Source organism: Cuculus canorus, chromosome 21 (assembly GCF_017976375.1).
Source record: "Cuculus canorus isolate bCucCan1 chromosome 21, bCucCan1.pri, whole genome shotgun sequence".
Classification (NCBI taxonomy): Eukaryota; Metazoa; Chordata; class Aves; order Cuculiformes; family Cuculidae; genus Cuculus; species Cuculus canorus.
The window spans coordinates 7,046,278-7,072,381 of NC_071421.1; the positions used below are offsets into that span (position 1 = coordinate 7,046,278).

At 45.2% G+C, this 26,104-nt stretch overlaps 1 protein-coding gene across 1 annotated transcript in view; it reads left to right on the forward strand.

Annotated features, from left to right (window-relative positions):
- IFFO2 (intermediate filament family orphan 2) overlaps positions 1-25,327 on the forward strand; it is a 48,399-nt gene extending 23,072 nt beyond the window's left edge. The window contains exons 2-9 of the mRNA XM_054085780.1: positions 6,172-6,232; positions 6,674-6,769; positions 8,963-9,103; positions 11,245-11,387; positions 13,467-13,587; positions 16,722-16,811; positions 17,799-17,929; positions 18,858-25,327. Coding sequence (XP_053941755.1) covers positions 6,172-6,232; positions 6,674-6,769; positions 8,963-9,103; positions 11,245-11,387; positions 13,467-13,587; positions 16,722-16,811; positions 17,799-17,929; positions 18,858-18,963 — 889 coding nt within the window. The 3' untranslated portion in view covers positions 18,964-25,327. The remainder of the gene's footprint in view (positions 1-6,171; positions 6,233-6,673; positions 6,770-8,962; positions 9,104-11,244; positions 11,388-13,466; positions 13,588-16,721; positions 16,812-17,798; positions 17,930-18,857) is intronic.
- The last annotated feature ends 777 nt before the right edge of the window (positions 25,328-26,104 follow it).

The following is a 26,104-nucleotide window of genomic DNA, read 5'->3' on the forward strand; positions in this document are numbered from 1 at the left end:
TGTAATGGGAATAGTTTAGTGAGACAGCAGATGGGAAGGTTCTTCTTTCAGTTAAGAAATACCATTACAAATGGTTAAAAAGAGACTGATGAGGCAGTGGAGGCTTGGTATCGTGAAGGTACCAGAGGCGGCCACGAAGATCATCTGAGGGCTGGAGCAACCTCCTGTACGAGGACAGGCTGAGAGAGTTGGGGTTGTTCAACCTGGAGAAGAGAAGGCTCCTGGAAGACCTTAGAGCAGCTTCCAGTGCTGAAAGGGGCTCCGGGAAAGCTGGGGAGGGGCTCTGGATCAGGGAGTGCAGGGAGAGGATGAGAGGAACGGTTTTCAGCTGAAAGAGGGGAGATTGAGATGAGACCTTAGGGAGAAATGTTCTCCTGTGAGGGTGGGGAGGCCCTGGCCCAGGTTGCCCAGAGCAGTGGTGGCTGCCCCATCCCTGGAGGCGTTCAAACCGAGGTTGGATGGGGTTTGGAGCAACCTAATCCATGGGAGGTGTCCCTGCCCATGGCTGGGGTGGGACTGGATGGGATTTGAGGTCTCTTCCAACCCAAACCATGCCATGATTCTATGGTTCTGTGTAGGTTTCTCTGCATCTGCCCAGAGAGCCTTGGACATGATGCTTTCCTATCCCAAGCCACTGCAGTGTTTCTTTTAGGCACCGTGTGCTGCCCACATTTCTCTCTTGGCACTTCACAGATGAGGCTGCAGATCCTTTTGTGTGGGAACAGAAGTTTGCACAGCTGATGGGCTGTTAAGTCAATTCAAATGAAATCAGTGTATAACAAGCAGTTACAAACTGTAATGTTGATAGTTATTATCGAGGTGTTGGAGAGGGGATTAGTGGGCACGTTGCTGCAGAGCCTCAGCGAGAGGCAGCTGTAACTGCCGTGAGTAATGCGAAAGGATTAAATCCGTGAGGCTGTGCATCTGAACTGTTGAATCTCCTTCTGGCGCCAATGAGCAGCACGCCTTGTCGTTTGGAGCTCCTGTAAACAACCGGTGGGTGTCAAAAGGATCCCAACATGCCAATGCACAAGCAGTGCTGCCACACGGGAGCTCAAAGACGTGTCTAACCTGTGACAGCAGAGCCCAAACCCTCCAGGCAGCGCCCTAGGGGGAATGACATGGTCCTGCCATAGCTTGGGTGGTTTCTTCTGTCTTCTTGCAGGTGTGGTACATCAGAGAATGCACCTTGAGTGCTTCATCTCCAACACATGAGCAAGGCTGGGTGCATCTCATGCAGAAAATGGGATAGTGGTGTCTTAGTATGCAAGTAAAAACAATGATACCCTGAAGTAGCATGGACAGTCCATCCCTTCCATAGGTTTATATTTGCAGGAACCATTCATGTTTTCATGAGCATTTTATAGTCATTGCTTGAACTAACACTTTTGTTTGCTGGACTTAAGTGCTCAGGAGCTATAAGGTTTTCCTTTCCGCTACTACTTTTCTCCCAAAAATCTGATGGGAAGAAACTCCAACAATAGCAAAAGGGAGTGAAAAGCTCCAGAGTTAGCACCTGGGAGAAGGTGTGGGGAAAAATATAGACCGCTGTCGATGTTTTCTGTTGTTCTGTTTGGTGGTTTTCCTCTCTGCATCACGTAAAAATGCTAGGAAGAAGGGTCTTGTCTTCCCTGAGACTTTTGCTTCTAGAAAAAATGTATTGTTGTTAAATGTTATTGGAGGAATATTTGCTTCCTTGCAGGAGGGCTTTTTAATGAAGGAAACAGCGCAGTTGATACAGTCAGGCATCACTAACTATCAGCTGGTCTACTTCTGACTTTCTGTCTCAAATGAAAACATATTTAAAATAGCAGGTTTGTATCTGACATATTTTGTAAGCACATTGTTTGTTGTCTAAATAGTAACATACTCACATCTAAAATGCTGGCTCTTAAGAAGAAAATTACTGAGCAGTTTTTGTGAAGGCAAACTTCTCTTTATCTGACCTGGGCCAGGGCCTCCCCACCCTCACAGTAAAACGTTTCTCCTCAAGATCTCATCTCAAGCTCCCCTCTTGCAGCTCAAAGTCATTCTCCGCCCTCCCCAGCTTTCCCGTAGCCCCTTTCAGCACTTGGAAGCTGCTTTAAGGTCTCTCTGGAGCCTTCTCTTCTCCAGGCCGAACAACCCCAACTCTCTCAGCCTGTCCTCATAGCAGAGGTGCTCCAGCCCTCAGTTCATCTCCGTGGCCTCCTCTGGACTCCCTCCAACAGATCCATGTCCTTCATGGATTTGGCCTGTAAATCACTGTTCTGCCGAACTGTGCTAAAGAGGTTTCGTGAATCTGCTCCAATGCGCAATTCTCATCACTGGTCAGTATTCTTAACCTTGCCTTGATACTGGGAGAGGAGAAGGAGAGGTATTTGTGTTCATTGGTGCAGGTATTGAAGGAGTAGGGAAGTGTTTTGAAGCTTATTGTGTCAACATAGACTGCTCAGTTTAGTTTCATGAGCCTTGGAAACTTAGAGACACCTTTAAAGGACATTATCCAGTTCTTGAAGTGTCGCTGTCACCTTCCTTCAGTGTAGGAGATGATGTTGGTATCGGTGGCCTGGCAGCTACTCTTCTGATTTCAAAGGGAAGGCAGAAGTTTGTGGTGTGACTCAGCTGTACAAGAACACTGCTTTAAGCAATGTTAATCCTGGCTGACTATTCATATGTTTTGTTTGTCTAATATCCTTGTAATGTCGCTATTCCCGTTAAAGAAAGCCAACATCCTTTGTTCTCCTCTGAGCTATGCAAGACATGACTGCAGAAGCAGTTCGGGGCCTGAAGCTGCAGTGACTGAATGCTGCTGGAATGCAATGTGTCACGTCTGGCAAAAGGGGAACAGATCTGTAGCTTCCGAAATTCAGTCTAGCCCTTTAATTTCGGAGTAGGTAGGTGGTGGTTAGAACTCAAACATCCTTGGTAGGTGGAAAGAGGAAAAGAGCTTGGTTAGAGCTGAAATTCATATTGCTGATTATTTTTCTTTTAAAGAAATAACTCTACATAAAAATAATAAGAAACCCTGAAATCTGAGAGATTGAGATGGCAGTGCTTGTCGTTCTGAAAAAAGATTTTTGGATGCAGTTGGAAATCACAGAAATTGATGCCAAGAAATACATGTATTTGAGAGCAGCAGGAGCAGCCAGCTAGCCGATACCCTGCAGCAAACGTGGGAAGGCTGCTGGGTTTTCAGCCTACAGTGTGTGTGGCTGTTTCCCTTTGGGGTCTGAAAGCCCTCCTCCTTCCTGCCACTGCCTCTTCTGTGCAGAGGAGTTACCTGTCCACTCTGCTTAATCCTGTGGGGATGGTTAATTGGACAGGTTTCCTTCTTCTGTGAGATGAGAGAACACCAGATGTTTGGGCCTTTTGTCAACATTTTCAGCTGCATGTATAAGTGGCATCACTGAGGGCATCCGCAGCCTGCTCGGGAAGACTGTCTGCTGCTTTGAGATGGCAGTTGAAGAGAAAGATAGGGGTTCATATAAATTACTGGGAGAATAACTTAAGAGTGTGTGGAATATTGAAGATGTCAGAGCCATAGTTAGCATCCCAGTAGCATGTGGACTGCTGCATGGGCTGAAGTGTGTGTGGTACCTTGAAGCATGTGGTACCCAGCTGCCTTTTTAAAGTCCTCTATGTTCCAGCAAATGCAGTCCTCTATGTTCCAGCAAATGCAGGATGGTCACATAATGAGCAATTGTTCTATTGTCTCACTTCCTTGGAAGTTTAAATGGAGAATTAATCCTCTGTTCTGTTGTCATCCCTATCTTCCAATCCAGCTCCTTCCTCTCTTGGCTAAAAATGGTCTCCTGAGGTTTGAGTGTAACAAGAAAGCAAAGATTGGTGGTTTTAGCTGTTAAATGAGGTTAATGAGCTTGATAATGGGTGGGAGAAATGTGCTCTGAGATTAAGAATGTGATATTAATGGTTAGCAGGACCCTTTATTGGTCCCTTCTGGTAGGCACAAACTTTTTGGTTAAAAAACTACCTGATTGTTTTATTGTTCCTGTAATTACAAGAAAGACAGAGTTTGTAGGGTGTGTGTATAAAATAAGGCATCCTTTTCCTCTTCTTTTCAAGACACATTCTGGAGTTTGAGGGAAAGGAATTAGGGGTATAAATCACTGTTCTGCAAAATGCACTTTCGCTGGCACAAAGTGAAGGAATGGAACTACTGGAATTTCAGCGTGATGAGGAAGGCTGAGCAGCCTTCAAGATACATAATTTTGGCAGCCACCCAGAACAGCTGCACTGCCGGGGAGGGATGCTAATCCTTTTTCCTAGCTTTTGGCACAGTTGGTAAAAATACGCAGATAGGTTTTGAAAAAATACATCCCTTTCTTTTTTTTTCCAGAATGCTCTGTGGGGATGCAAATAATACAGCAGGATAGCTTGAATGCAGGCAATATTCCTCATTTCAACAGTGAAAACCTTGAGAAGCAGCATATCAATTTGTGCAGTGTCTGCTTGACTTCCATCCCTAAATGACAGCCTGCTGGCAGAAGGACCAGAAGGAATGCTGAAAGCCATGCAGCGCTCCTCCTGTAACAGAAGGAGCCCATCTTACAGATTGTGACTATAATTGGCTGCTTTAATTATTTTACCTTCTTGACTTCAGTATTAAAATCTGAAAACTGGAAATACTCTTTTTATAGAAATGTACATGTAATTAGTAGTCAAAAAACAAATAGGAATTTAAGCATTTGATGACAAGTGCAGATTTCAGCCTCAATATTTTACTCTGCTTGGCAGTAAATCATTGCTGGTAAAAAGATTCACAAGTACCCTGCATAAATCAAACTCCAGCTGTACAAGTGAGAATTCACACGCTATTATGTTGGATATTCCTGCAGCACAATAGCAGGAAAGAGTGGATGTAGCCAGCATGTCATCTTGGCGCTGCGCTCGTTGGAGTGGCTGCTGCCGCATTGAGATGTAACCCGTTCAGGTGCCTCGATGTTGCCTGGAGTGAGAAAACTGCAATAGCGCTGCGCCTGCTGCAACCGCCCTGGCTTCCATCTCCGCTGGGCTGGAATATGCTCAGTGAATGCAGAGGTAGATTGAGCAGCACGATGATTGCACACTGAAAAAATAAGCCGCCTCAGCAGGAATTGACTGTAATGCGACCATCACTAGATTTCCTTGAGGATTTGAAAATAGGATGAAACAGTGCCTTTTGGCAGATTTAACCTTGCATCGTCAGGAATGCTTTCATTTAATAGATTTCTGGGCCCATGGGTTGTTGTTTTCAGTTAAACTATAAAACATGTTGAAGTGGCAACAGAAATTATTGTGATGGTACTGGGAGAGTACAGGATTGCTTTTAACCATGTGGTATCCAGAGCTCCTTTTCAGGAGCATAATTCCTGGTGTTGTAGCAGACTGGGCAACTCTGGTGTGGCACTACTGCCTTTGTGGAGTGGCACATGTTTCATTTTCTCCCTTCTCCACAACTCAAACCACATCCATGCATATGAATGTCGTTTGCTTTGTCAAGAATTTGACTTTTTGAGGTAGCATTGGTAAATAATGGGTTTTTATCTTGAAAGGGTTTCAGTGCTTAAAAAGAAAGGATATTTTTACACTTAATCCAATAATGAATTTGAACATAATGACGCTTGTAGTATGAGGTTTAACTCTACGGTTTGTGGCTGTAATTCCTGTTGTTCTGTGCTGTCTGTACTGCAGCAGCAGTGTGTACACCCTGCGTTCAGGGATGCTTGTCTGAGTACCCTGCATGCAGTGGTACTGCTGGGAGATGAGGAGGCAGGTAGATTATTGAGGATTTTGATGTAGAAGCCACATGAACGTATGAATTGGTTGGACCAAACAGATAATTATTGCTATAACTAAGTAACTATAACTATATAAATACAACAGACTGCCGATTCAGATAACTTACCTTCAACTGATTCTTTTTGCACTAAACGTTTCCCGTCGTATTTGCAATCAAACGTTGCACAGGAGACGGGGAAGATACTGATCCAAATGAAAGTGGATTGAGCTGTCATTCTCTTACAGACTTGGTGTTACTGATTTGGGGGTGTACAAGTGGGGGGGACCATCTGCTTCACATTTCAAGTAACTGTCATCATCCTACAGCTATCGGAAGGCTTGTGATTTGAGGGGGAAAAGAAATCAATTTTCTCCATAGTTCACATTTTGCCTTCAAATCTTGTCTTTCAGATGGGAAGAGGAGCTTACAAGGAGACTGAGTCTGGAGTCTATGGTAGAAACCTTGCGAGAGGTAAGGTTTGAGTAGCAGTATTGCAAGGTATAGGTTTTCTCTGCACCTTTTATGCTGCCCAGAGAAGTTGTGGCTGCCCCATCCCTGGAGGTGTTCAAGGCCAGGTTGGATGGGCCTTTGAGCCCCCTGATCCAGTGGGAGGTGGGACCTTGGCATGGCAGGGAGGTGGAACGGGATGGGTTTTGAGGTCCCTTCCAACCCAAACCATCTCACGATTCTATGAATTTGCTTAATTAAAAAGCTGTCTTCTGAACAGAGCAGCTGGACGCTTTGCTGTGTGCTAGAGGACAGTGTTACTGCTTGGGAGGTGAAGCGGGAAGGTGCTGAAGCTCCTGACAAAGTGCCATGTGGATGGTCATGTGCTGGATCAGCCCTGAGTGCCTTCCTTAAGTGAGGAAGCAGGTGTTGCTTGTTCACCTTCCTCTGTGCTCTCTGTTGCAGGAGGCGCAGGAAGCGGAAGCTCTCCAAGAGGAGTTAAATGAAAAGATTGAGCGACTGAAAGCTGAACTTGTGGTCTTTAAGGGTCTGATGAGTGATGTAAGTACACAGGAGAGAGAATGGCCAGCTCCTGCTGCCTCCGTGAAATGTGTGTCATGCCAATGGCTTCATTCATGACAAGGTTATGGTCCTAGTGAGTGCCGCTTTGTAGTTAGCGTTCTGGCTGCGTTATGATGTAATGCATCAGACAGATCACCCTTCCCCCTGCTTCCTGTCTGGTCTGTGCTGAGATGCATTAACTTGCTGCTTAGCCCATAACCCGGACTCTTCCCTCCCTTCCCTGTTCTCCACAGCTGGCACTGCCGGCATTCAGATCTGCCGCCACAGATGAAAATGTTGGAGAGATCACAGGTTAGGGTGAAGGGTTCATCACCGAGCAGCACCGTAGGCTGCTCTGAGGGGCATTTTGCTCTGAGTCACAGAAGGAAGTCACGTTGAACACACTATATGTGTTTCCCAGCTCCCTTTAGGAAAGCTCAGAGGAGATTAACCCCTTAGCACTGGTTCACGTACCTGGCTTTGTTTCCAGTGCTGTTTCAACCTAATTTTTTGAAATAAGACTTGTTTTAAGCATTTACTCCTGTCTCATTAGAAACTCCATCCCTTCCAAGCTTTTAGGCTGTGACTGGATAATTTTCTTACATTGGGACATACTGAGTGCGTGTCCTGGTGCAGCTATCCAGAGCGGTAAGCCAGGTGAACACTCAATAAGGTGCCTTTCTCTCACACTGAAGCAGTGCTGATGCCAGTTCTCCAGTGAAGGTGTCCTGTTATGCTTATTTATTCTGTAATTGTGCGTAGAACTGCTTATATAAACTTGCAGAACCTGCTTCCTAGTGTCAAATACATTCTCTCAGGGCCACTAGATCTGTTCATGTAAAATTCAGCAATTAGCAGGCTCTTCTTTTGGTGTTTAATTGAGGATAAGCATGCTTGGTTAGAGGCAGTGGGAAAAGGAGAAACCTGTTAGGGCTGCATCACCATGATGTTTTTTTGGCTGAAGGAGAACTCAGTGTGTACAAAGAGGGTGGCGGTGATGGCGAATGTCCCCCTGAATTGAGGGTAAACATCCCCCTGGACTGAGAGCAAGTGTGCTCTGGACATTGTGAACTCGGTAAGGGCAAGGAGAGCCTAAGGGAAGCAGTGAGAGTGCTTGTTTTGAATCCCACTCTGTAAATATTTAGTGCAGGGAAATGCAAAGTGTTGGGATCTGACCCTTGCCTTCCTGCGGATGAGAATCGCCGGTGCCTGTTCAGTGGATAAGGCTGTGTTTAGAGTATGTCGGTGTTCAGAGATCTCTTTTTCTTGGTGCGTTTGGAAAACAAAACTCTCTAACTTATCCAAAGGTGCTTGACAGGGGTTGGAGAACTCTTGTCTAATAATTAAAAAAGAAAATTAAAACAAACCCCCAAAGCTTTTTTCTTGGAAAGAGGATTTGAGATTTAAAGATGCTTTGTGAAGGGCTTTTATGCTTTTCTGGTCAGAGTGGAAGCATCCCCTAGCCATCGGAGTGGTACTTTCCAGCAGAGGAAGTCTTCTCTTGGCTGGAAAATACCCTTTTTGTGGATCGATGTTTCTCCATAAGGAGCCAGCTGTCCTGAGTGGGAGTATTCCTTATAAATTATATTTATAATTACTGCCCAGAGGGAAGAAAGGCAAAATATTTCTCATATAGAATTTTCGCTAGGCTGTAAGCCAGCGAATGCCACTGAGGAGTATTTTCTGTGTCACAAGCATTCATGGATCTCTAGATCCAGTCTTGATTTTACGTTTTCATGGTATGTGTGAAGTTGCTGAGTAGCCTGGATACTGTCTTAAAAGCAACTTCTCTTTGCAGGCACTGTTTTTCTGTCTGAAAGAGGGGGGAAGCGCTGCACACTCACAGGGTTTTAAATTTCATTCTATTCTGCACATGTCCAACAGGATTTTTCTCCTCCATTTTTAAAGCTTTATTTACCCTTAAGTTTCCTGTTGCCACGTCTAGCAGTTGTTTTGGGGTGGGTATTGTTTTTTTTGTAGCAAATCACAGTAGAAATTTTATTTGAATCAGATGTGAATGTTAATTGTTAGCTGTCTGGTCTGTTAGATTGTCCATGTGCTGCCTTTCCCAGAGAATGAGATGTAATAATGTTTAAGAATGATATGCCCTGGGGTTAGAGAGATACTGTGGGGTATCTCTTCTTTCCTGAACTGTATAATAATAGAAGATAATCACTGCTGTCCTTCCTGCAGCCCATGACAGACCTGGACACAAAGATTCAAGAAAAGGCCATGAAGGTGGACATGGACATCTGTCGGCGAATCGATATCACAGCCAAGCTGTGCGATGTAGCGCAGCAGCGCAACTCGGAAGACGTTTCCAAGATATTCCAGGTGATTAGGCCATGAATTTTCCATAGGGTAGGACAAGAAGCGAGGGGACAAGAGGGAGCAGTGTTGAGGAGTGTTGTCCAGGCCTTCTCTTGAAATTTCTCTCTGTAGAAATGATTTCCTCTTTCTTGGCCTTGAAGCGTAGTGCTTTCCTGCAGTAATAGGGGCACAAAATTTAGAGAGTTTAACAAAAGAATTCTCAGGATGACCTTTAAGATGTGCTGTTAGTCTGATGCTAATCTACAATGAATTACAGAATAGTTTGTGTTGGAAGGTACCCCAAAGCCCACCCAGTCCCACCCCCTGCCATGGGCAGGGACACCTCCTTCTGGATCCAAGCCCCATCCAACCTGGCCTTGAACCCCTCCAGGGACAGGGCACCCACCTTCTCTGGGCAACCTGGGCCAGGGCCTACCCCCTCTCACAGGAAGACATTTCTTCCTAAGATCTCTCTTAATCTCCCCTCTTTCAGCTGAAAAGCATTCCCCCTTGTCCTATCACATCAGGCCCTTGTAAAAAGTCCCTCCCCAGCTTTCCTGGAGCCCCCTTCAGGACTAGAAGCTGCTCTAAGGTCTCCCCAGAGCCTTCTCACCCGGCTGAACAACCCCAATGCTCTCGGCCTGTCCTCATACGGGAGGTGCTGCAGCCCTCGGCTCGTCTTCAGGGAGTTCAGGGAAAAGCAGCATTACAGGGTCTAGGTTTACACAAATGGCTTCCTCACATATGTTCCCCTCACAGGTGAGAGGTTTTTAGCTTGTAGAACTGTCATCTGGATGTGCTTATTTCTGGCTTAAGCTCTGTGACCAGAAATAACACTTCTGTGGTGGAGAGCTACGACTGCTTTGTGAGACTAGAAACTCCAGGTGCTTTCCTTGGGCTATTGTGTCTCCTTGGTGCTAGTAGGAAAGTCATTTAATTTGCTCCAAAAGCAAGCAGTTACAGCACTGCGTGGAACAGATGTGTAACTCCCAATGCAGTTGGTCTTCTGTCATAACTGCAGCTTCAATTGTGATTAACCTAGCTTCCTTCTACTTTATCTAAATGTGTCTTGTTCGGTCTTTCAGCAAGTCTGATGCTTTTCTCTGTTTAGTGGTGCCATGGAGCTCGCTAAATGCTGTACAAAACCACTGTAAATGATCCTCTTGGTCTCTACTGGTTGTGCTTTCTGGCTGTGGTGAAGTGGCTCAAATGTTTGATGGGTTGTTTTTTTTCCTCATATATCCCAAAAGATTCATATCTCCTTCTTGGAGACAATTATTTTTCTAGCAGATTGAGCTGTTGCACTGTGCTAGTGGTTCCTTCTTGCCTCTGAGTAGGATTGCTATGTCTTTCTGCTCAAAGCCCACTTTTAGTCAAGCATGCAGGGGTTAAAATGATCAACATGGAGAACAGTACTGATAAGAGATGTCTTAGGTGCCAAGTAGGGGAAAAATGACAGTAGAGTGGGTGCGGACTGTGTGTTCACGACCCTGTGGCACCATCTGTGATGATATTCACAGTCCTCAGAAGAAGTAGTGATCCTCTGCGTCCTTTGCAGGGGATTCCCTGGAGTTCTCTGCACTCTATAACCTTCATTTCTCTGGGTTTGTCCAGGGATTCTCTTGGTTCAGTTAACCATTCTTCTGTCAACCTGAGGACTAGCAGTCTTCCTCTGCTGGTGGGGTGGTCATAACCCTGAAATAAAGGCTACCTAGAAAGGCTTCCTGTCTGCCCTTTCCTGGTGGTTCAATGCTGGGAACAACAGCCTGTGGTGGTGGCAGGAGAGGGAAAGGTCTGTCATTGCCCTCAAGCCTGCTGCTTGGGCTCTCCTGCGGCTTCTGCTTCTCCCCTGTATCATTCTAACCTCTGCATGTTCTCTGGTAGACCCTAGAACGGTGTCAGTGAACAGACGAACATCTGTAGAGCGCTGGCAGCCTGCAGCTTGCTTTGCTCTTTGCCATTCTGAACTGCTTCCTTGTGCTCTATGTTTACCACTCATTAACAGATGCAATTCCTGTCTTAAGTACGAGCAATCCCCCAACTGCCTGGGATCTGATGAACAGTGATATTCTCTCAAAGCTAATGTCTCTCCTTCTTTATTTCTGCCCCTCATGGCACAGCACCTCAGTTGAACCTTCTAGTTACTCCTCTTCTCTCCAATTAAGGTGGCTTCCAAGAAGAAAGAACGCAAGCTCACGTCTGATGATGACCTCTCTGAACAGGATGGAGACAATGGCAGGTTCTCTGATGATGAGGTCAGCTGCTCTTTGAACATCACAGATGAGATGAAGCGTATGTTCAATCAGCTGTGAGTATTGTGGACATCGTGGGGAAAACTTACTCCAGAACTCCTCAAGTATTGAGTTATTTCCATATGCTTTCATAAGTACTATTTTTTTCCACTCACTGCTCGGTACAAGTTGGACATGAGCTGCCAGGATGCTTCATGCTTGAAGGTTTAGTGGAAGTTCAGATAATAGTCACAGAAGCTGATTTTTGTTCCTCCCTTACTTAAAGGGGACTATAGAGAATTTAAAAAGATAGTAGTAAAAGTAGATGTGCTTATGCTGTTCTAGGAATAGCAGAAAGAGAAACGTGCTAAAAAAGAAGTACAGAACTTGAATCTATTCTGTATGTTTTGCTGAATATTAGATTTCTAGAGTTGTGGAAAGAACCTGGTTGCTGCTTGGGCAGGATGGAGCTTGGCAACCTCACTGAAAGCTCGGTTAAAAATGGGTACAAACTTCTGTGGGTTTTCCATGATTTCTGATGATAGCTCCTCTTCTGCTGTCAGCTGTGGCCAGAAGTTCTGTTTCCGCGGTGTGTCTCTTTCTGCCTGAATTTCATGTCCAGAAGGGCATGTGTTTTGTAGAAGTTGGTTTAGATGTCTTTAGGCCCTTATTAATATTCAGTGTAATAAATAGAGATTTTTTGCTTTACCCACTGCTAGAATTCAGTGTCACAGCAGATAGCATGTGCATTCTTTAGAAAAGCAAGAGGCTAAAATTTAGTGACGAGGTTGGTAACGTGTTTAATTCTTAGTTTTGTTCCTAAACCTGTCCTGTGATGCCCAGTTTTTGTTGTTACTGCTAATGAAATTCTTATCTCCTGGCCCTGTTATGTATGGCACAAAGTGCTGGAGGAATCTAGTGATACTTTCCCATTGGGTTGATGTAGAACAGTGTTCGTGGCTTATTGGAGATGATGCATTTCTAAGGATGGTTGGGTTTGGGGGCTTTGTGCAATAGAAAATAGTAGCTTATAAATAGCCAAAGAGCTTATCTCGGAAACAAAGCAACTTACATTTTATCCGTAATGAACTTAATCTTTAGGTGTCTAGGAGTAAAAAGCCAAAATGGAGATGGCTTTGGAGAGAGAGAGAGAGAGTGTGAGTGTGTGTGTGTGTGTGCGCGCGCTGCTGTGGTCTTGCAAAGAGAAACTGGTTTGAAGAAATTGAATTGCAAAAGTCACAGTCACATATGCCCAAGCTTATTGGGTTTTTCTCAAATGATTTTTTAAAGTCCTGCAGAGTACAGACAAAGAGCCTCTTGCCAAGCTCTGCAGCCGAACCTTGGCTTCCGGACTGAGATGTTATCTGCTCAAAAGGAAATGAGCTAAAGTAACAAAAATGCATGGGGCTGCTGCTGGGAGTGCTGTCAGGTTTTGGTCAGGCTTCCTTAACAAGGCTGAGAAGCAGCTACTGGTGTTGCCCTCGGCTGCTGTTCAAGCCAGAAGAGACTCAATTGCCTTCTGAAACTTTCCTTTATTGCATAACTGTCCAGACTAACGGGGCTTAACCAAACAACGGTGTTAAAGGCCACTCTTGCCACTGTTTGTTCTCACTCTTAAGTGGCTGTAGGAGTATCTTTGTTGTCCAAGGCAACAATTACTATTTGTGCTCACCTGCACACCATTTTGGGGTTCAGTTTTTTCATAGTAGTAACTTTTGAGAATAACGTTTTCAAGTGCTGCAAGGAAAACGTTGGCTGAACTTCAGTGTAAAAGTCATTAGGGAGTTTTCTTGTGGCTGTTTCTTGTAAAACTCCTCCAACTGTATTTGGACTCGTTTTTCCCTGTATAAAAAGAGGAGTTTAAGCCATTTGTGTGGCTTTGTGAACAGGGGACACTGATGTGCAGCACCATCTGGAGGGCAGAGCCAGGACTGTGTGCTGGAGCTGGAATGCGAACAAGGCTCTTTTATTCTGCTTTGGGGTGGCAGAGAGCCCAGGAGCGAGGGACTTGGGCAGTGGTGAAGCCTGTTTGTAAAAACTGGGGATTTTCAGCTGCTGGATTGCCTCCTTCATTCAGTTCTCAGCCCCTTTTTTCAAGCAGATTAATTGAAGAGCTGGAGTAGTTTTCATTAGTGCTTCTTCTGTTGCCTTAACAGTCGTGAGACATTCGATTTTGATGATGACTGTGATAGTTTAACGTGGGAGGAGAATGAGGAAACGTTGCTGCTTTGGGAAGACTTCACAAACTGCAACCCTTCGATTGACCTCCAAGGAGAGGTGAGTTCATGTCCATTGTTTTCTCACTGTTCTTTGCAGAAGCTGTCCCCTCAACTGCTCTTTTAGCCCTTTGAGCCTTTTGATATTTGACTGATGATCTAGTTTGCCACACAAACTCGCTTTGATTTTCAAATCCTCTTAGTGGATGTGGATATGTGTGAACTGAGGTTTTAGTGAGGTGGGTGCTGGTCTATTCTCCTAAGTAAAAAGCGATAGGATGAGAGGACATAGCCTCAGGTTGCACCAGTGGAGGTTTAGATTGGATATTAGGAAAAATTTCTTCACCAAAAGAGTGGTGAAGCCCTTTCAGGGGCTGCCCAGGGGAGTGGTGGAGTCTCCATCCCTGGAGAGGTTCAAAAACCATGTGGCCATGGCACATGGGGATGTGGTTTAGCAGGCACAGTGGAATTGTGCTGACGGTTGGACTGAATGAGCTTAGAGGTCTTTTCCAGCCTTAATGATTCTAGGATTTTATGATTCTGTCATTAGTGCTTTGTCTCTATTGACAGTGTACAATCAGTTTATTTGCCAAACTTCATTTCTCCTGCTCCTTCAATCTGAGTAATTAAAAGTATTAAGCAAGTGTCACCGTTACAGGAGCATCACACAATGTCACCCTCAGTAATCATTTATCCAAAGCCCTATATCTTCCCTGCTAGCATCTCACTTTCTCTGTAGATTGTCATTCACACTTTAATTGTCAAAATAGTGCACAAAGTGTGTGGGGTGATATTGCACAGTTGGGGAAAATAGTCGGGGGGAAAAATAAACTCGGTATGGTCTGTGGAAGGTGTTAAAGCACATCCAGCCCATCGCAAACAAAGAAGCTGTGGCTGCAGTAAGGCCCCAGGGATCTTCTGAACCTATGAATCTTGTGCTTCCATCTTCTCAGTCAATAGGAATCTCCTGGTGTTGGTGGATAATAAACAGCTTGCTTTTAATCCTTAAGATCCCAGGCAAAGTAAGCTAACGGCTGCATGCTGCCTCATTTGGTGACTCCTTAGCCTGAAGAGAGATTGAAATGGCAAGGCTGGCTTTTTGTGCGTAGTCTTAAATGTGACGCTATTATTTCATTCCGAAGTAGCAGGACAGCAGTAGGTAAGAAATAATCCTGCCTTCGTTCATCATCGCTGTAGTGCAAGATGCTGAGGCAGCAGTCTCCTGAATATTGTCTTGCAGTGACTGCCAGGAATGGGTGAATTTACATCTCCCCATCTGTGTATCATCTGGCGTGCTCTGAAACTGCAGAGATTACTCCGAAGTGCTGGGCCTGCAGAAAGCAGCGTACTTAGCTACGCGTCGTCTTTTGAGCAGGGAGAGTGGCAGAGTGATAATGTGCAGCCATGCGCTGGAATTAACGACAGCTTTATTTGCATATACCCATGTGTGCATGCATAAGCGCAGCTATCAGAGGAATATTGCCGAACTCAGACCTTCCGTGCGAAAACTCTAAAGGTTTTAAGAAGCTTAAATCCTTCTAAATGAAAATTATACAAGGAAAGGGTAGATTTGTCTTGTAGATGGAGATTCAGCATAAAGACTGCTCTGTCTGTGCCTGGTCTTTAACACAGTGTTTTACATGCCTCAATCTTCCTTCCTCTGGCTTTATTCCTTTCAAGTTCTTAGACGGTGCTCTAGCCACCTTCTTTTATGACCTTCTTCCTTAAAGCGCTTCTGCATATAAAAGGATAAGTGGGGTGGTTCTTGTAACTGTAGGCTGGATAGCCTGACGCTGATACCAGCCAGGTATGATCCAGATGTGGCCAGAGGATGGAAATATAATTAATGTTCATCAGTGCAGTTGCACTAAATTGATGATTTATTTTTTTTCTGGAAAAGAGAAGCAGATAATAATGTGATTGGAAGAGCAATGACATCATTTTATTCTTTGTGACACCATGAAATTGTGCTCTGTGCTTTGTGGCCGAGACTGTATTGTGAGGCAAAGCCATGATGATACAGGAGCTGTTGTCTGGCAAGATACAAGTGGAGAACAAGTCTTACAAGGAGCGGCTGAGAGAGCTGGGGTTGTTTAGCCTGGAGAAGAGGAGGCTGAGGGGAGACCTTATTGCTCTCTACAACTGCCTGAAAGGGGGTTGTGGAGAGGAGGGCCTCTTCTCCCAAGTGACAGGGGACAGGACAAGGGGGAATGGCCTGAAGCTCCGCCAGGGGAGGTTCAGGCTGGATATCAGAAAAAAATTCTTCATGGAAAGAGTCATCGGGCACTGGAACAGCTGCCCAGGGAGGGGGTGGAGTCACCTTCCCTGGAGGTGTTTAAGGAAAGGGTAGACGTGGTTTAAGGGAGTGTTAGGAATGGTTGGACTCGATGATCCAGTGGGTCCTTTCCAACCTGGTGATTCTATGATACTGCCTTTGGGACAGCACGTTGCCCAGGGAAGTTGTGGCTGCCCCATCCCTGAAGGTGTTCAAGGCCAGGTTGGATGGGGCTTGGGCAGCCTGATCCAGTGGGAGGTGTCCCTGCCCATGGCAGGGGGTTGAAATTAGATGATCTTTAAGGTCCCTTCCAACTGAAACCATTCTGTGATTCTATGCGTTCTTATGTGCGATGCTTTCACAGGTAGCGTCTGAGTGAGCTTGCTTTATCTAGCAGTTAAGTGAAGTATCTCAGTAGTAATCAATGTGTGCAGAGTGTAGGTGAGGTAGTGGAGGCTGAAAGGACCGGAGAGCAACGATACATAATTGGAAAATGAGAATTCCAGTGCAGAGCTATAAGTAGTGGTGTGGTCAGTGCAAGGAAAATATCAGGTTTCATGGCTGGAGATGAATTATAATCTATCGAGGTATGATCAGACTGTGAATGGTTTAGGAAAATACAGAGTTTTGGATCCTCGGCATGCATCGAGTATCTGTGTTGAACTGCTGGAGCCTTGGTCTGTAAGTTCCATGATCAGAGACTTTATCTTAGTATGTACAAAGCCACAGTCATGGTACAGAATTGTGTTTCCTCATTTTCAACAGCCGACTGTTTCTTGCTGGTGTAAAAATGTGTTAATCTCTACCTGAAAAAGTGTAACAATCTGTGTTTCTGAGTGAGGCTAAGTAAGAAAATCTCCAGTCTGTTATTGAATTCTGTGTTAGTCCCTTGCTAATCCTTTGTGTCCTTTCCCCTGCAGGAGGAAAACCTGGGAAACTTGATCCATGAAACGGAGTCCTTCTTTAAAACGCGAGACAAGGAATACCAAGAAACAATAGGGCAGATAGAGGTAAGGAAGTTGACAATAGTAATTGTTTCTAATGGGCTAAAACACCCGTGGTGTTCTGATCTGGTAGGCTCTTACACCCCCAGAGGAAAGCTGGAATGGCTGTAGATCCAAGAACACAAAGGTGTTTTCCTTTGACATACCCTTGGGATTATCTGAGTACCATTCTCTGTCCAGCGCTGTTATTGAGGAAGCAGAAATCTGCAGCTGGTGGAGAGACAACCTTCAGAACAGAGAGAATAAAATACACTATTCTTTTTCCTCTATTTGTCTTGCATATCGAGTGTCACACTGGGAAATGCTTGGCAGGACACGGCTCAGAGGCTGAAGCCACACCAGCTGGACCTTCTCAAAGGCACTGCCCTGTATAGAATATGCTTTCATTAGTGTCATGGAATGGTTTAGGTTGGAAAGGACCTCAAAGTCCATCCAATTCCACCCCCCTGCCATGGGCAGGGACACCTCCCACTGGATCCGGTTGCTCCAAGCCCCATCCAACCTGGCCTTGAACCCCTCCAGGGATGGGGCAGCCACCACTGCTCTGGGCAGCCTGGGCCAGGGCCTCCCCATCCTCACAGCATAACATTTCCCCCTAAGATCTCATCTCCATCTCCCCTCTTTCAGCTGAAAACCATTCCCCTCATCCTGTCCCTGCACTCCCTGATCAAGAGCCCCTCCCCAACTTTCCTGGAGCCCCTTTGAGTTCTGGAAGGATTAATTACTTACTGCATGTTGACAAACAGGATGCCAAGCACCAGAAAAAATGTGAGGGCTGTTTAAAACCAGCGTTGAGCTCTGATTATAATACACTGGATTAGCTGATGACTACATTGGCAGTACTGGACCCTGTGGTTCAGTGTGTCTTGTGTGGGGGTTTCAGGGTGGCTGTGGGCAGCATTAGCATCCCCACCAGTAAGGAAGGTTCAGCAATGCTGGGAGAAGCTGCCAGCAGCTCACCTGAGGCCGATCGTTTTCTCTTGTTTCCTACAGCTGGAATTGGCCACAGCCAAGAGTGACATGAATCGCCACCTTCATGAATATATGGAAATGTGTAGCATGAAAAGGGGCCTGGATGTACAAATGGAAACCTGCCGTAGGCTTATCAAAGGCTCGGCTGACAGGTAAGAAGAGATTGCTGTTCTGTCCAGGGGTGCTGCACGAATTTATTTCACTCTTGTTTCCTACCATGTTTTTTGAAAGGCAATAGGATCATTTTGTCCTAAAACTTTGTCCTTTAGATAATCTTGTTTTCCTCAGGGTCAAATATCAGCCTTAAAAGGAGCCCCATAACAGCACACATGTTCCTGTGCATAGCAACGCTTTTGATGATTCAATGCCTATTGGTAAAACTGGGGATCTTGACCTCGGGTGGATGTTTAGTCTTAAAGTCATAGATCTGAAGCTCTTAAACCAAAGCCCAGATTACATCTTGACTGTGGTCTTACATGAAGAACTTGGGGTTTCATCTTCTCGTGTTTAAAGAACCATAAACTATGAGGGATTTTTCTTCCCTCTTGCTGGCCCCAAGTACACATCCTATCCTAAAATCATAAGAAGAGGAACTTTTGAGTTTTCAAGACTGTATATAGTGTGGATGAGGAGAGGCTCTGTAGGGTGCTCTTTGGACTTGGTTTCCCGATGGGGAAATGGAAATGCAGGGCAGCCTTTATGCCTGTACAGGAGATGGCAGAGGTGGAGTGGCAGCATGCCAGATGTTGAAGTTTATTGCTGGTACTTACTGTAAACCTGAAGTTAATATTAAGAAAAGATATTGCCCAGAGCAGTGGTGGCTGCCCCATCCCTGGAGGTGTTCAAGGCCAGGTTGGATGGGCTTGGAGCCCCTGATCCAGTGGGAGGGGTCCCTTCCCATGGCAGGGGGTGGAACTGGATGGGTTTTGAGGTCCCTTCCAACCTAAACCATTCCAGGATTCTGTGATATTTTAAATTGTTTTGTGAACTAAAAATGAACATTTTCTTAAAGGTTTCTTTTTTTCTTCTGTCAGTGGTATTTATTTTTTAATCTAAACCCTTCTCTGAATTTTTCTGCAGAAATTCTCCATCTCCCAGCTCTGTAGCCAGCAGCGACTCAGGAAACACAGATGAAATTCAGGATGAGTTGGACAGAGAGACGGACGTGGAGCCCATGGTCAGCTGATACGCAGCTGGAGCATTCTAGTGAAAGGGAAGATATAAGAAAAGATTAAAAAACAATTCATCGGAGGGAAAGAAAAAGACTTCTAAGCCCTTGCACAGGGTTTTTAAGGACTTATTCCTACACGCATCCCCGCCCCACCCGAGGATTGGTGCTGTAAATTTCTATTGTTACACAAATCGTGAACGCAGAGTCCTGTAAGAAAACATGGTATTTTAATTGTGCCTTTGCCCCAAGCTGAGCCACTTTGAGCTCCAGTGGAATATTAATAGCAGGTGTTTTTATAAAAAAAGTATTATTTAAAAAAAAAACAAAAACCAAACGAACCTGATAGCAGCAGAAAATGGTGCTGCAAAGGCTCTGGGTGTTCCAATAAGCTTATGGTTTTATTGAACTGCTGCACTGATTGACAAAGGGAACGCTGGCAAGAGGAGAAGCGAACCCAAGGCAATTCTGGTACAATTACCAATGTCTGGCACAAAAAGGGATGCCTCCAAATTGAACCGTAACCATGTAAAAATAATAGCGGATTTAGAGACAGCTTTTAGGATTAAGCAGTTCTACAATATTAAAAGGAATGTCTTCATTCTGTCTTCCTGGGTGGAGGAGCTTGTGCATCTTTCTGCTGAGATCAGGTGGGAGCTCGGTGGCGAAGCATGCGGACAAAGGGGGCGGGGTGGGAGGACCATCACTGATGACACTACTATGCAAAAACAAAAAGCTCGCCTTATTTATATGGAATGTTTGGTCCCTGCTGGGCTGCGGTTATCTTTCGGGAAAGGAAAGCTAAAACCACATTTGCACACGTTAGTTACCTGTAGAGCTTCTTTTGAGGAGGAACGTGGTATCACGATGCCTTTGTTTCCAGGGATTGGGTTAAGAGGGGAATCAGCCCTTCAGTTCCCGTGGTGTTCTGGTTTTCTTTTTTCAGGAATTATTTGTTTTCAAACCATAGTGTTTGCAGATTTTACTTTGCTGACAGGGAGAGAACTCCATTTTATGCTGCTTTCATGATGTTTGGAGCGGGATGGTTGAAGTGGTGGTGTAGATGTAGGCTGGAGACATGACACTGGGAGAGTTCCAACCACTGTTTTTCCAAGAAGCTGAACATGGGAAAACAGTGTAATCCTTTTCTGGGTGTAGTAATGTGAATCCCAACCTACTGCTGCCCTAGAATTGGGGAAGAACAGGCACATGCTTTCTTTGTGAGAAAGTGGGAAGACCTAGGTTTGTTGATCCTTTTCGCAGGAGAAAGCTGCACCAAAAGTCAGATCACTTGGTGGTACCAGAGGGAACGCTGGCATCATCAAGCTGTTCATGGTTATTCATGGGAACCGTAGCACCTCAGCCAGGTAAAAACAGGGTATAAAACCTCAGCCAATAATGTTTTGTTGGTTTTGCAGACCAAGCCTGAAAGTGTAGTTAATACTGTCTAAAGGTGACTGTAGTTAAATAGCAGTTGCAAGACTTGGAATAAATACCAAATGTATTCTTTTTCCTGCCAGGAAGCTTAGAAACTGCTGTGTGGGAGCAGTGCTAGGACTGGACAGGGAAATTCCCAATTAAAGCACCCTCTCAGTGTTATGTAAAGGTGAGCTGGCCACTCTTTTCAGTTTCCTGAGTATTCTTTCCAAGCCTCTCTTATGCATCAATCCAGAATCAGTGGGGTTGCATCATAAGCATTCAGCCAGCGTAGAACAGTGATGCTTTTTCCAAAAAAAAGCACAATTGTCTCGGCAAGGGACACATTCCAGGGTGGAAATGCCTCTCCATTTTGTGCAGCTGTGCAGAGGGGCAGGACCTCAGAGGGCACTGGTACTGTGGGTGTAGAAATCTCTTCTCAGTTGGAGTCTCCTGTGGTGCTGCTGGGAGTTCCATTGCTGTTTGGATCCATCTCCTGCTGGGACATGTTGGTGCTTTTAGGCCATATGAAGCAAATGGGCTCCCTGTGTTTTTCAGAGTGGGCAGGAGTACCAGGATGACCCATCTGGATCCACAGTGTGGAGCTGTAATCCACAATTGATGGTTTCTATCCAAGAAAATAGATCCAAGGATGTTCTTGTGGTTTCCTTACTGACTGAAATACTCAGTGCAGTTACAGAGTAGCCAGCAACTTCTTGGTTCCTGGGATGTGGGCTAGGGGCTCTTCCAAAGCATGTTTCACCATGTAAATGTAGATAACATTTGGCTGGAAAAGAAATCTCATTCCAAAGTGCTCATTCCTGTTATTTCTTAGGTGGCGAAAGTGGTAAATGCCATGTTCGCTAGGGCTGCGAGCTGGGGTAGGTGGGAGGGAGCAAGAGATAGGGTATTTTTTGAGGGGGCTAGGACTGCATGTTTTCAATAAAGTAGTCTAAAGGTTTTCAAGCCTGTATGAACTTCAGCTGCTAATATGTGGTTTCTCACCAGGCTGAGAAACTGTCTGCCAAAGCTGAATGTCTGTAATGCTTTAGTGACTTTGGTGGAGGCATTGTTAAGCAATTGACTTGCACAGTGAATCAGCCTCATCAGAGGCTGTCGTGCAGCTCTCCTCAGTTAGGAAATGCTCTTTGGTACTGGAGAAGTTGAGCAATTCTAACAGCCGTCCGGCTTCGCTGCTGCTCTTTTGATTTTTCTTTCAAACTCAGTGTCCTAGTAGGGAAAAGGCTTCTCTATCTTGAGGATAGAGAAGAGTATCCTCAGTTTGACAGCGAGAGCCAAGTGAGGAGGCAGAAATTCAGCTGCCGAACAAGGTAGCTGTAACCTGCGGTTCCTCTCATAGCCATAATTCTGAGCATCCGTACTTGTTGGTAAGTATAAGGGGTGGGGGTCTATAGTAGCGGGTATAGGAATCATGTGTACGATGGTGATGTGTATGATGGTGACTTGCCATGGTGGTTGGTGTCTATTTCTTGTAACCATACGTAATCCATTTTTAAAGAAGAAAAGGTGTTTTCATACTCGGGAGTGGGGTTTTGTTTTCATTAAGGCTGTTTAGGACTGGGTGGATCAGCCTCTCGGGAGTTGGGAGGGTTGGTCCTCGGTAGTTTCCCTCGGAGGTTGTTGGTATGGTCTCAAGCAATGCTGCTGATGTAGCTGACGACGGTCCTGCCCTGTCGGCTGTAACCGCTGTATGGAAACCGGATCAAAAGCTTGCCAGAAACAAACAGTGACAATGCTGGAAATGATTTTGATGACCTCTTTCTTTTTCCTTTGTAAAGCTGTAAATACTTTATTTTTGTTTTCTATTCTCAAAGTGGTGTCATATTGACACTTTTTTAGACTTAAAATCAGAAAATCCTCCTCATTCTTTCTCATTTTTTAAAAGGGGAATTTCAAGGAAGCAAATTTTTTTGCTTGTTAGCGATGTAACAAAAGATCAAATTCCTAAAATGGGTTTGTACAAACAAATACATGTTTTCAGTACACAAACGGCAGTTGCTTTTGTAGATGCATGTTCAAAAATGTCCAAAGGATAATGTGGTAAAATGTTTTTTTGTTTGTTTTTCAAAGGCTTAGTGATTAGTTCACACAAGGGAAAAAGCAAAATTCTTTAAAAACAAAGTGTTGGGGCAGGGAATGTAATGAAACTCATCTAAGCTAAATGTGTAATCTATTTATAAAAACACAATATATATTCTATTTTTATTAGAAGTTTTTAAAGCGCAAACAGAATTCTGTTCGCGAATGCAATTATTCCCGTGGAAAGATTCCTCTGCTCTGATGGAATTCCAAATTCTCCATGAAAATATCCGACAGGTATGGCTGTGAGTACTCGCTAGCGCTTCCTTGGAGCAAGAGGGAAAGCCGAACAGGCTAACAGCTGATCTGCAACTGCAGAATTATTGCTGTTTCCCCTGGGTTTTATTTTTCCCTGATTCCCAGGCATTCTTGTCCCCCTAAATCTCCAGGGGATTGCAGCACCAGGTGCCCCAGAGTGGGCTTTGTGTTCTACCTGGTTAGAATGTCTACGCCCGTATAACTTGGAATTAATTTGATGAAACAAAATGCAGAATTGTGCCTGAATATAGATCGAAAGTTGCTGATTTGAGATTTTTTTTTTTTTTGCATAATCCTTCCTGCCACCATAAATACACATGGGGTTATCGCTCCGAGGCTGGCTGCGGAAAGCCGTGGCGGGCGGTTGGGTGCTCACAGCCGTGCCACAGCGCTGCACTCTCAGGAAAGCAGCTATTTCCTTCTGTTTCATTTGGCTCTGGAAAAACGGGAAAGATTGTTTGTGTTGGAGCACGCAAGGAGGAGAATTGTAATACTGGGAAGTCTCTGATGGGGTTTCACATCTGAGAGTGCTTCATTTTAGAATCATAGAATCATTTACCACAGGGGGGGCTATAAGAAGGAAAGGGAGGGGCTTTTTCCAAGGGCCTGGAGTGTATAGGATGAGGAGGAATGGCATTTAATTGGAAGGGGGAAGATTTAGACTGGAGATTAGGAAGAAATTTTTGACGAGGGTGGGGAGGCCCAGGTTGCCCAGAGCATTGGTGGCTGCCCCATCCCTGGAGGGGTTCCAGGCCAGGTTGGATGGGGCTTGGAGCCCCTGAGCCAGTGGGAGGGGTCCCTGCCTGTGGCAGGGGAGGGAACTGGATGGCTTTGAAGTCCCTTCCAACCCAAACCATTCCATGATTCTATGAAAGGACCTTTGAGATCACAGAGTCCAACTACTGTCCACTACTAAACCAGAGCTGAATGTGTAAAGAACGATTTATCACAGCAAAATTGAGGAACGGTAATGCTTCCTTGCTGTAATAATACCCTCACGAGGATTTTCCACATGTTGCTGCAGGACTTCTGGTTTTTATTCGTTTGCACTGGTCCAGGACTTGGTTCCAGGAAAGACACAGGTTTTAAAAATCTTTAAGTCACCCAAATGCTTGATTTTTAAGCTTTAGATAGAATGTAACTTCTATCAGTTTGAATTTGAAATGAGAAAAGAAATAGCCATTTGTGGCTACACATCGCATCCTGGTGTTAATAATGCTGGATTTGGAGGTGGACTCAAAACAGCACCTGCCAAACTCTTATTACCATCCTGTTTCCAGAGAGGGGAGCATGGAAGGTTGGAACCCAAGTCTTTGGCAGAGAAGAGAAGAAATGCGTGGTTATTTCTTTGTCTGGTTTTGTTTGTAGTTCAGTGTCTGCTGACCCTTCTGCATTGCAGGAGCTTTTCAAAGCTTCTCTTTTGAAGAAGCAATGAATTTGGTATCTGATGAGTGTAGAAATGACGATTCTTTCCTAATTTGAGGCACTCGAGCAGTGAAGCATGTCTGTAAGCAAAGGTGGTACATGTAGGTCTGGCTGGCCCTGTCTGTGGAGGAAATCATGTTATTAATGCTTAGAACAAACCCTGGGGTAGCCTCAAACCAATGTGACCTCCCTGGCAGAACATCCCAGTCCCACCATGCCCCAAATCCTGCGTCTGTGGTTTGTTTGCTGCCCAGAGTGATGATCCCTGCACAGATTTCATCTGAAATCCTAAAGTTCATTTCTTATTAGAGAGGACTGAGGATGAGGAAAAGCTTGGTCACCAGCCACACTTTTTGTGTAACGTGGCTTCACTGAAACACAGGCAATTCAGTCCTTGAAACGCCTTATCTGCAGCGAAAGTGTACGTAGCTAAGTTCTACCAAAAATGATTATTTATTATTTAATGTGTTTAAGTGGAGGGTATTGATGACTCTGTCCCCATGCTGTGTCACTTCTTGTCAGTTCCTCTTAGGTCACATAAGAATTTCTTTTATACACCTTCAAACAGACTACTGATCAGCGTGGAAATGAACTGTTTACTGTACTGTTGTAAATATTGTGCTTTATATTCTGTATATTAGCTTCTTTTAAAGAAAAAGACTGAACTGATGATGCTATATCATCTCTGGTGAGGAAAGGATGAAGGATGGACCAGCTCCCAAGCTTGCTCCGGAGTCGAGATGCAAATCAATTTCTTCTGTGGCTGGAAGGCTGTGCTGGGAATTTGCAAGCAGACCAAGAGGTGGTGGACTTCAAACCATCAAAGCCTTTGGATACCTAATCCACTTCAGCAGTGGCACCAAGAAACACCCGCAGCCAGAGCCAGACGCATTCACACTCCTCTGAGTTACAGTGGATTATCTCCATTTTCCTTTTTTAGTGCCAAAACCACCCCCACTGACCCCTTCCAGGTCTGCTCTCCGGCTCCCTGTACACCTGGCCTCCCATTCCGCGTCTATCTGTCCGTCCTAGGCCGTGCTGCCCCTTCGCAGCGAGTTCATCCTTTGGCGCTCGACCTATTGACTTTTCAATAAAAAGGGGCACGTGGGAGCTTGGCAATGAAAATGGGTCACAGTCCTTCTCTGGTTACAAGGAAAAAAAAACCTATAAAATAAATACTGAACTCCTGGTTGATGTCTGTGGGTGTTAATTCCAGGGTTGCAAAGCAGCTTTTGGGGCAGAAGATGCTCGTGCCCTTGCATCTGGAAGGACACAGGGAATCTCCCACTCTCCCTGGACCCCAGCTGTGGCTTGGGGTCCACCTGCCACTCCTAAAATGCTGATAACATAGAATTATAGAATTCTTTGGGTTGGAAGGGACCTCAAAGCCCATCCAGTTCCAAAGAAAAGAGAATGAGAGGGACAGAATCCCCTCCCTTGCCCTGCTGGTCCCAGGATACAGCCTAGGACACGGTCTGGCTTGCTGGGCTGTGCACACATGTTGCCAGCTCACGCTGAGCTTCTCCTCCCCCAGTGCCCTAAGTCCTTCTCCTAGGGCTGCTCCAAATCCATTCTCTGCCCAGCCTGGATTTGTGCTTGGGATTGCCCCAACCCAGACACAGGAAGGACCTCATGCTTGGCGTTGTGTTGTTCAACTCCACGAGTTTCACATGGTCACCTCTCTCCAGATCCTTCTGAAACCATCCTTCCAGTGCATTGATAGCGCTGCACAGCTTGGTGTCATTGGCAAACTTGCCGAGGGTGCCCTCAACCACAGTGTCCACGTCTGCAATAAAGATGTTAAACAATAGGGATCCCTGCAGAAGGACACTTGTCACTGTGTCCTTTCTGGGAAATGAAAATAAACACTCCCTGCAAGAACCAGCTGTGTCTGGCCCCCATTTTGGGTTAAAACAGAATCACAAAAGGGTGTGAGTTGGAAGGGTCCTCAAAGCCCATC